Raw genomic sequence first — 10,514 nt, forward strand, 5'->3', positions numbered from 1 at the left:
TTTTTTTTTTTTTTTCTTTTTCCCCAAGGAGGTTTAGCTTCAACAGCTGCAGTTTAAAAGCGAAATACAGGGGGAGGAATGGGACTGGGCGAAGGAGGGAGGCAGAGAGCGAGCCCGGTGGGGGACGCCGAGACCTGCCGGCGGCCGGGGCTGCGGGGCCGGGGACATGCTGCAGCCCCTGCCCGGGGCAGCGGCCGGCCGCGGGGGCACGCGGAGGGGAGTGGGGCACGGCAGGGCTACCGGAGACTTCCTGCAAAGTTTGACCCCGTTGCCTTTTTGCCGCTGAGGAGAGAAGCAGGGAGCAGGAGCCCCCCCTTTACCCCCCAGCCCCTGCGCGAATGTGCTGCGAGAGAGGAAGCGAGCGGCAGGCGGGGGGCGGGGGCAGCGCTCCTGCCGCTCTCACCTCCGCGGGCATCTAGCGGGGAGGCGAGGGGGGAAAAAAATCCAGAGCGAGAGAAGGAGCCTCCCCCCCCCGGCTCCGAACCCTCCCCGTTCCCCGCCGCACCTCGCCCCCGCGCAGCGCAGCGGAGCCCGCCGGGGCTCGGCCGGGGCTCGGCGATCGCTGCTCCCCGCGATGCTGCGCTGAGCGCCCCGCAGGAGCCAGCCGTGTGCGGGGCAGCGCCGCCGAGCCGCCCCCCATGAGCCCCGCCGGCTGAGCCCCCGCAGCCCCGGAGCGCCGAGAGCAGGAGGAGGAAGGTCGGACACCCCTGCGGAGAGGCGCTCGCCGAGAAGGAGAGGAGGAGAGGCGGAGGAAGAGCAGCCGCGGGGCCGGTGCCCCCCGGGCCGGTGCGGGGGGATGCCACGGGCGGCGGTTCCGCGGTGCTGAGCGGGCGCGGAGCGGGGGAGGCTCGGCCGCCGCCTCCCGCCCCGCTGCGCAGCCCCCGCAGCCCGCCCGCCCCAGCGGGACCTCGCTTTATTCCCGATGCTTTCGGCTATTTCTAAGGGAAATCAAAATCCAACTCCAAACCCCAGCCCCGCAGCCCCGGACACGGCTGGCGGAGGAGCCTCCGGGATCGCGGATTTGGCCACTTTGGGCATTTTCCAGCCGAGGCTTTGGGGGTTTTTGGGGTGTGTGTTTTTTTTTTTTCTTTCGGTTGGTTGAGGTTTTTGTTGTTTTGTTTCTGCCTGGTTGGGGGCTTGGGGTTTGGGCTCCTTTTTTTTTTGTTGGTTTTTTTTTTGGGTTGTTATTATTGTAATTTTGTGCGAAAGGAAGTTCTGAACAACTGCGAGTCAGGAAGTGGAAATCCACACCGGTTGTGACAAGCTGGGGCTCCAAAAACTATTTCATTATTTATCTAGATGCTGTCTGTCAACATTCTGCTTTTCATCCAAAGAATCGAGGGAAGTACCGGCGGGTCCCGTGGCCGGCGGGGAATGACAGCCTGCATCTGAGGAGAGGAAGGACTAAATATATCAGCTAAGAACACACCGTTATTTATTCAACTCCAGAGACCTCTTTGGGTTTGGTGGTGGTGGGTTTGGGGTTGGTTGGGTTTTTTTTGGGGGGGGTGGTTGAGGAGGTTGTTTGATTGGGGTTATTTTTTTTAAACCCAAAGACTCGAGCCAGAGATTTCACAGCTCAGTAAAAAGGGAGGAGGGGGAGAAAAAGCAAAACCAATTAAAAAGACTAATTTTTTTCAAAGCCCTTTGGCTTCTGAAGCGCAGCTAACCTCCCGCCCAGGAGCCCTGCTTGTCAGACAAGATACTCGAAGGGAAGGCTTGATGCGAGGAATCTTCTATCCTATGGATATATCAGTTTTTGAGGTTTACCCCCCACCGCCCCCCCAAGAAGAAGCTCTGTAATTGATCTAGCACCAGATCCTTTCAATGCCTGACATCGCCCGGGATTGCTGGAGTACCCGCGGAGCTGCGTCGGGCTGTCCCCGGGGTGTGCCATGGGCTGTATCCAGAGCATTAGCTGCAAATCCAAAGTTTTCCGGGAGAGCATTTCGGTGATCGAAGTCAAAGCCTCCATCGATCCCATCCCCACCAGCATCGACGAGTCCTCCAGCGTGGTGCTGCGCTACCGGACCCCTCACTTCCGAGCCTCTGCGCAAGTGTTGGTGCCCCCTCTGCCCAAGAAGGAGACCTGGATCGTGGGCTGGATCCAGGCGTGCAGCCACATGGAATTTTACAATCACTACGGGGAGCAGGGAATGTGAGTATGGCCAAGAGGGCGTGCGGCTGCCTGTGCCGGGCGGGGGGGAGAGCAGGGGGACAGTGGCCTGGCAGGGGAAGCACTGGAGTGCCCCCCAAGTTATAACCCCCTCGGCTCTGATTGTAAACCCAGCTCTCCTGGGACTGCACAGGGCTCCCTCGGGATTTTGAGGCAACTGAGAGCTTCTCTCTGCCCTTCTAAAAGCGGGGGTGGGGTGGTGGTGGGGAACTCTGCTCTGATGGTCCTGTTGGGAACCCAAACCCGGTCCTGTATTCCACAGCAGCTTTTGAGCAGTGCTGGGGATCCTGACGTCCCAGGCACCCCTGCTTTGCTACGTGTCTGGCACCAGGGCTTCCCCTGACCTCCAGCTCCTCTTGCTCACATCCCTCCCAGGGTAAAACTCGGCATTGATCACCCCCGGGGCAACCCCTGGGCTGACACTTGTGGCACGGGGCTGCCTCCAGCGTGCTGCTGCTGCTGCTGCTGCAGTGGGCCAGGGCTCTCAGCTCCATGCTCCCCAGCCCTGGGAGCTCCCTGAACATCACAGTCGGGACCCTGCTTGCAGCAGGCAGTCCGCAGGGGAAGGATAAGGTGGATTTAACCCCTTGAGAGCTAAACCCTTTGTGCCACCTTGGAGCTGGGTGAAAATTTCACGTGATCCTCCTTCTGGGGAGTGTAAGAGTGGGCAGGCACAGGATGTATGCAAGGCAGGGGGAATCCAGGGGCTGCTTGCACACCAATCCCTCTGTGCTACTGGTTGGACAGTCATAGTGAGACAGGAATGAGTCAAATTCAAATGCCACCTCCCTCCAGAGAGAGTCATCTCTCCCCAGTCCCCCACCGGTTCCCTCAAGCCTCGTTGCAGGCTCTGGTCCGTGGTTAGATCGGCAGCAGCAGCACCTGATCTCCAGCTGCCTGCACAGCCCAGCAATCCTGCAGCTGATGGTGCTGAGCAGCAGGGGCTGCAGCCTCCTGGTGCAGCAGAGATCTGTCCAGCCACGGGGACAAAGCCTGAGCGCAGAGCCCGGTGCTGGCAGATGGTTTGGCGGCTGGAGGTGCTGATGCTGCTGGGGACCAGGGAGAAAGGACAGGAAGGTCAGGTCTGAGCATCCCTCCAGCCTGCTCGTCCCAGGGGGATGCTGAGCTCAGCCCCTCAAGGGTGATTGTGAGTGGCTTATAAAATGATGAATGAGGAGGGCTGAGGGAGGATGGGGACAGGGATTAGGGCTGGAGAGCAGGGACAAACCCTGACTTAATGCAGTGCCCTCCTGGCAGCCTGAACATCTGCACGCACAGCCTGGCCCTTCTCCTCTCCCCTCTGCCTCTTAGCCCAGACCAGGACGTGGCTTCAGCACCTCAGACACAAGCACAGACAGGCTGGGAGACGTGGAGCAGAGAGAAGGGCACCCTGAGGAGCAGGCATGCAGGCTGTGTGCCCCCCACCCCCTCCTGTCCCCACATCCCCTCTCTGCTCAAGCAGAAAGTGCCTTGAGAAGCAAACCAGCACCTGGCAGAGCCCAGCAGCGAGGCTCAGCCAGCAGCTTATCTCCATTCTGAAAGTACTTACAGCAGGCCCGAGATCTGGAGGCTGTTTGGCTCCAGCACCATCTTTAGCAAGGACAATTTGTTGCTCAGATGTTCCCAATTCCAGGCCTTTGGGATTTGCATGTGTAATTCTCAGGCTCATTTAGAAATCCTCTCTCTTAGCCACCAGCTGCAAAGGGAAAGAGAGAGACCCACTGCATGGCAATGCAGAGTGAAGAGGACTGGGCAGGGAGCTGCTGCTGCTGCTGGTGATGATGATGATGATGATGATGCAAAGCTCAGCCTGGCCTTTTCTTGCTCTGCACCTGAGCTCCCCTCTGCTCAGCATGAGGGTTTGGTAGCATCTTCCCTGGCTGGCATGCTCTGGGAAAACAAAACCAAAGTTGTACCTGCAAGCTAAGTGCTGGAAACAGGCAGCCAGAAGCCAACACTGCAGCTCTGAGGGAGAGCTGTTAGCCAGAAAATCAGGGGAAGAAAGGTTTCTATTCCCCCACCCCCCAGGAGGTTCACTGGCATTTAAGTGATACAAAGAAGAGATACCCAAACATAAGCAGGGCTTGGGTTTGCTCCTCCACCCTCTCTCTGTAGACCTGTCACCATCTGAAAGCTATAAATAAAGGTGTTTGGGTGGGAAGGCCTCTGGGTGCCACTGAAATGTGCTCTTGAAAGACCTTTAGCAAGAGAGAGGCAGGACACAGACCCCTCTGGAAAGGATGGGCCAAGCCTGGAGCTGCTGTAGCTCAGCATAATCCCATTGACCTCCAGAGAGCTGCATTGATTTATGCCAGCAGAGCATTGGTCCCAACTTTCCATGATGAGGAGGGACTGGCTGGCACAGGATTTATTTATTTCTCTGCTTTTAATCACTGTGCTGACAGCAAAGAGAGACCCTCCAAATAACCAGAGCTCAGCTGGTCAGAGCAGAGCATCAGTGCTTACAGCAGGCTGTGGATTCATTTGTCACTCCCATGCTGCAGGAGAGCTGGTGGCTGTGCAGGAGCTGGTGGCTGTGCAGGAGCTGGTGGCTGTGCAGGAGCTGGGCCATGGCACTGAGGGCAGAGACAGCTGAGGAATCCTGGAGCAGATGGAGCTGGGCATGGCTGGATGTTTGCTGCAGAGGGCAGGATTTCAGCTCATGCCTTTAAAGCAGCACTGATGATTTGGGGGCTAGATGCAGCTTCCTGAATGTACAGGAAAATAGGCTAAAGCTCAGCCAAGACAGAGCTGCTGGCAAGATTGGATGTGTAAGTCAGGAGGTGCTGCTGGGAACATGAAAAGCCCCAGAGTGAGGATGTGGCTGTGCTCTCTGATCCTGCTCAGTGCACAAGTGGGGCAAGCTCCTGCTCAGCCCCATGGCTGGGAGCTCTGCCTGCCCTGAGCAGGGCTCTGTCCTTAGGGGAGGAGGCTGCTGTGAGGTGGGAGGCAGCAGGATCAGGCTGCAGAGCTCTGACCTGTGCAGGAGCAGCTGGACCAGGTCCCTGCTGGGATCTCCTGGGCTGGGTGCTGGTTCCTGTGCCTGGTGGTGCAGCACCCAGTGGGCCCTGTGTCAGCAGCTGGGTGATGCTGGAATGGCATTATCCAGCCTTGTTTCTCCATCTCCATGGAGATGTGCAAGAAGCTGTGCAGATGGAGATATGCAAAAGAGAGAAATGAATACATGGGAGTTGGAATGTGATCAGCCAAGAGCCTGGAGAAGTTTCAGGGAGCTCTTAGTCCCTTGGAGAAGCTGCTGGGCAGCGTTAGGGCAGTGCTTTCCCTTCCCTGGCATCCCTCTCCTGTGAGATTAAATCTTCTGTGCCCTGCAGCAGAGGCAGAATGAACTCAAGAAATCAACTTGTCAGGAGAATAAACCCCCCCAGCCCTCAGGGGGGGAACCACAGTCAAACCCAGCTCCACCACGGGGGTTGACCCCTCCAGGGCTTCAGGGGGCCCCTGGCCCTCACCTGTGCTGCAGCACTCCCCTCACCCCCAGCTAAACAGGCTGCCCTGAGCCTGCTCAGCTAAAGCAGCAGAGATTTGCCCCTCAATGCCAGTTTTCTGCTGGCTTTACTCCCTGAGTGCATCAACCCTCGCTGCTGGTTCGAGGGAGGAGGCAGGGACATGCAGCTGGAGGGACCACAGCAGCCTGGCTCTGGCAGCTGGGGAGCAGCATCTTGAATTTCCTTCCTGCTCTCTGCTAGAGCCCTGGCTAGAATTGCTGGAGGTGCCAGGGGAGGTGAGAGAGACACTGCAAAGGACAAGTTCAGATGAAGCAGCTCTGGAGATCAGGTTTGCTTCCTTTCAGCCAGGCACAGGCATGGTGGCAGAGAGAGGGAGGTAGGAGCAGGGATGTGAAACTCCCCCCCCCCCCCCCCGGTGGCTTTTCACTGCACCCACACATTGCTGTGGCACTGGAGTGGAGCTCAGCAAGCATCTGAGCAGGCTTCCTTTCCTCTGGGGAGCTGCTGGAGGGGAAAGGGGGCTGGAAAGGATGAGGTTGTGTAAGGCTCTGTGGCCTGTGGGTGATCAGGAGCTGAGCTGTCTGCAGAGCCTGAAGCCTGCCTGAGAAGAGGAAGTGCAGGTAGCTGTGTGACTGCTGGCTGAGCAGGGCTGGGGCTGCTGGGCTTGGATTTGCTGGCCCTGCACAGGCCACAGCAGCAGTGGCTTTGGGGGGGGCGAGCTGGGGTCATAGGAAGAAACTTCTGTGAATGAGGATGAGGAGGCTGAAACCTCCCTGGAGCTGCTTGGCTGTAGCAGGGCTCCAGCTGTGCCACGAGCAGCAGCTCCAAGTCCTTCTGCTGGTAGCAAGGAGACATTTAAGAGAGGTTGGTTTGGCATCTCCAGTCCCTGGTGATAGCCACACTGATTCTGAAGGGTTGAGAAGGGGCAGAAACAGAATCTGCTGATCAGTATCTGCTGATTTTGGAGCTGATCAGCCCCAGTGAAGCCCTGAAACCAGATCAGTTGGTTTCTTTTCATGCCTCTCCCCTGCTAGCGTCAGCAAAACGCTCACTGGGCACTCTCTGGTCTTTCCTTGGCTTGACACCACCACAGGAAGATGCTGATGCAGCCAGAGATCATTCCACAGTGTTCTCTCCCAAGTCATCCCAAAGGCCAGCTGCTGGCATGGTGCTGAGCCTGCCCAGGCTCTGCAAGCAGAGGCTCCCCAGCAGCAGCCACCAGCTGCAGCAGGCTCTGCCTGCCCTGCAGCCAGGGGATCAGCATGAGGGCTCACTTTCCTTCTCCTGGCTAAGATGAGGGGTGGTGGTTTGCAAACCCCAGGCTGGCTGTGCCCCACAGAGGAACACAGCTCAGTTTCTTCTTCCCCACCCCTGCCCACGCCTTGTCTCACCAGGATGCTCTCTGAGCCACTCCCAGCACAGCCAGGCTGCTCACCAGCACCCTGCCCTTCGTGGTGGAGCTGCTCAGGCAGCATCCTGCCTTCAGAGACCTGCCCAGGTCCTGACACAGCTCTCCCTTCCTGCTCTCCTTTAAGCCCTGGGCAAGTCCTGAGCACCTCCTGCGCTCCTGCCCTGCTCTGGGGTCAGCTGGGAGTGAAGATGAGGAGCAGCAGAGCTTAGCTCACCTGCAGTTTCTGAGCATCCTGGGCCTGATTCTGCTGCCACTCACCCACCAGCCTCTGGTCTGGGGAGGCTGGGGCAGCCCAGGGAGGTTATCAGCCTCTTGTGGCATCTCAGGTGCCAGCTTGGCACCCGGTGCAGCCACAGCATCCCCCTCAGCACCACCCTTGTCCCAAGGGTAAACCCCTGGGAGGTTGTCACATCTCCTCCCCAGGGGAGAGCCAAGCTGAGCACTGCCAGGGGCTGAACAGAAAGTAATCCTAAACCATCTGCTGACAGGCAGAGAAAGAGCCCCCAGATGGTGTTTCAGAGCTGGGGAGGAGGTGGGGGGCTGCAGGGCACACCTGAGCTCTTCTGACCACCGAGGGCTGGCTTCATCCAGCACCCCCAGAGCCGTTGCTGGCTCAGCTCTTGGTGGGGAGTGTGGGGGTGGTGATCCAGGGTGGCTCTGGGTTAGGCAGCAGAGCCTCTGAACATCTCTGCAGTGGCTGGGGGCCCTGGCAGGACTGCTCAGGGACCTCCTTTGGGCTGCCTTCACTCAGAATTTCCTTCCAGGGCAAGGACTCCCTCTGCCTGCCTGCTCTGAGCTTGGGGAGAGGAACCCTGCAGCCCCTCCACCTGTGCAGGGAGATCTTGTGCTTGAGGAACCCCCACAGCTGCTGCTGAGCCTTGCTCCTGCTGCTCCCAGCTCCCCTGGAGCCTCCTCTGAGCCTACTGGGGCTGAGCTGCAAACCATCCACCTCCTGCAGGCTGTGGAGCTTCACCCAGTGGCTGCCATGGCACAGGAGAGGCTTTTGTAGGACTCCTGCTCATGTGAAATGAAAAGGAGACCTTTAAATCCCCCCCTGGGACCTTCCAGCTACAGCCAGAGGTTCACAGCTGGCTGCTGCCTGACCCAGTGGTGGCTCCAGCCTGGAGGCTCCTCAGGGTCTGTAACTCATCCCTGGTCAGAGCAGCCCTGGGTGATGTCCCCATCCCTGCAGGGGCTCCAGAGCCCTGTGGCCATGGCACTTGGGGCTGTGGTTTGGTGGCCAGGGTGGTGCTGGGTTGCTGCTTGGATTGGATGATCCCAGAGGCCTTTTCCAACCCCCCCCCCCCCCCAACTCTCTCATTCTGCATCCAACCTTTCTTTGAGAGCCTCACAGTGGTTTGCTTCTGCTGCCACATTTCATCTTAAGACCTAGATTGGAAGCCAATAATAAATACCCACCCCCTCCCCTCCCCTCCCCCACCCCTCACCCCCAAGCTGTGCATCAGCTTTTGGGGGTGCCAGAGGCCCCTCCTCACTTACTCCCTCGCTCTGCAGCTTGACCTTTCTGCCTGTCCCGCGGGGCACAGCCTGCAGGCGACCTGCTGGGGCAGTTGCAGGAGCTGCTGACCTCAGGTTCTCTGGTTACTGTAACACCATCCCCGGCCCGGGGCTGCAGCCCTGGAGCCAGGTCCTTCCCAGGGCTGGAGGAGGATGGGTCACACTCCCAGTGCCAGGAGCACGGCAGGGAGGGAGCTCTGGTGGCTTGGGCAGGCTGCTGGCACTGAAAAGAAAGAGCAGAAGGGGGCAAGGGGAAGCTTTGGTGTCCAGCTGAGTGGGAGAGTCCCAGCATGGTGAGGTTGCAAGGGACCCCCCCCAGCTAAAGCAGGGCACCCCCAGCAGCTTGCCCAGGGTCACAACGTCCAGGTGGGTGTGGGGTCTCTCCAGAGACTCTCTGGGCAGCCTGCTCCAGGCCTCCAGCACCTTCACACCAAAGAAGTTTCCTCCTTCTGTTCAGCTGGAACCTCCTGGGTTGCAGTTTGTGCCCTGAGCCCTGCTCTCGCTGCTACAGGAGCTGAGAGCCTGAGCTCAGTGCTGGAGGGAGTCCTTGCAAGCCCTGCTCCGAGAGCCAGGAGCTGCAGGAAGGTGCCAGGAGCTGCAGGAAGGTCCCAGCAGCACTGGAGCTCCTCCAGGGCTGGAGCTTTCTGAGCACCAGCACTTTGCAGCCTCTGTAAACACCAACATACTTTGAACCACTCCAGGGAGTCAGCAGGTCCTGCAAGGGGATGGTTCCTCAGCAGTGGTGAACAGCAGGGCAGGGCTGGAGCAGCTCTGCTGTGAGGGAGCTGGGGGAGTTCAGCCTGCAGAAGAGAAGGCTCCAGGGGGACCTCAGAGCTGCCTGCCAGCACCTGCAGGGATCCCCCAGGAAGGCTGCAGAGAGACTTCTCCTGAGGGTGTCTAGAGACAGGCCAAGGAGGAATGGTTTGGGGCTGAGGCAGAGCAGGGTTAGGAAGTTCTGCAGTAGGAGGGTGGTGAGACTGGCACAGGCTGCCCACAGCCTGGCTGGCTCCTCCCTGGGGGTGTTCAAGGCCAGGTTGGGTGAGGCCTTGAGCAGAAGATGATCTCTAAGGTCCCTTCCAACCTAAGCCATTCTGTGATCCTAGGGCAGACTTTCCTGGTCAGTCCTGGAAGCTGCTGGACACAGCTGCAGCGGCAGGGAGGAGCCTTTCCACCACGGTGCTGTGAAAGGCACAAACTGCAGTAGAGGCTCGGGGGGAGGAACCTGTCCACCCCTCCTTCCTCTGCTTGCCTCAAGCCCAGCCCTGCTGCTCAGCTGCTGACTGCCTTCCCCCCGGGCTGTCCTTGGTCGTGGCAGGTCGAGCTGGGAGCTTCCAGACCTCCTGGAGGGTAAGATCCAGGCCATCAGCGACTCGGACGGAGTCAACTACCCCTGGTACGGCAACACCACCGAGACCTGCACCATCGTGGGCCCCACCAAGAAGGAGTCCAAGTTCCAGCTCAGCATGAACGACAACTTCTACCCCAGCGTGACGTGGGCGGTGCCGGTCAGCGAGAGCAACGTGGCCAAACTCACCAGCATCCACCGGGATCAGAGCTTCACCACCTGGCTGGTGGCCACCAACACGGCCACCAGCGAGATGGTCACCCTGCAGACCATCAAGTGGCGCATGAGGCTGGGCATCGAGGTGAACCCCGGCCGGCCCCTGGGGCAGCGTGCCAAGCTGCGGGAGCCCTCCGCGCAGGAGCAGCCGCAGGTGCTCAGCAAGAACGAGCCCATACCGCCCAGTGCCCTCGTCAAGCCCAACGCCAACGACGCTCAGGTGCTCATGTGGAGGCCCAAGGACGGCCCCCCCCCTGGTGGTGATCCCCCCCAAGCACCGGTGACGCCCACCCGGCGGCGAAGGGGAGGCCAAGCCCCAGCACCACCCCGCACCCAAAGCACGGGGCGAGCAGGACGTGAACCAAACCAGGCACCCAACCC

At 59.5% G+C, this 10,514-nt stretch overlaps 1 protein-coding gene and 1 long non-coding RNA gene across 2 annotated transcripts; one reads left to right on the forward strand and one right to left on the reverse strand.

Annotated features, from left to right (window-relative positions):
* The first annotated feature begins 1,892 nt into the window (after positions 1–1,892).
* Positions 1,893–10,514, forward strand: FAM78A (family with sequence similarity 78 member A). The gene is given in 3 exon segments (XM_068155982.1): positions 1,893–2,158; positions 9,888–10,380; positions 10,382–10,514. Coding segments are annotated over 3 exon segments (792 nt in total). The 5' UTR covers positions 1,893–1,895; the 3' UTR covers positions 10,418–10,514.
* Positions 1,967–4,325, reverse strand: LOC137449937 (uncharacterized). The gene is made up of 3 exons (XR_010989517.1): positions 4,093–4,325; positions 3,726–3,872; positions 1,967–2,072 (listed from the first exon to the last, which is right to left on the reverse strand). It is a non-coding gene; the product is annotated as an uncharacterized lncRNA (long non-coding RNA).

Source organism: Melanerpes formicivorus, unplaced genomic scaffold (assembly GCF_026170545.1).
Source record: "Melanerpes formicivorus ecotype bairdi unplaced genomic scaffold, bMelFor1.0.p_v2 SCAF_33, whole genome shotgun sequence".
In the NCBI taxonomy this organism is placed as follows: domain Eukaryota; kingdom Metazoa; phylum Chordata; class Aves; order Piciformes; family Picidae; genus Melanerpes; species Melanerpes formicivorus.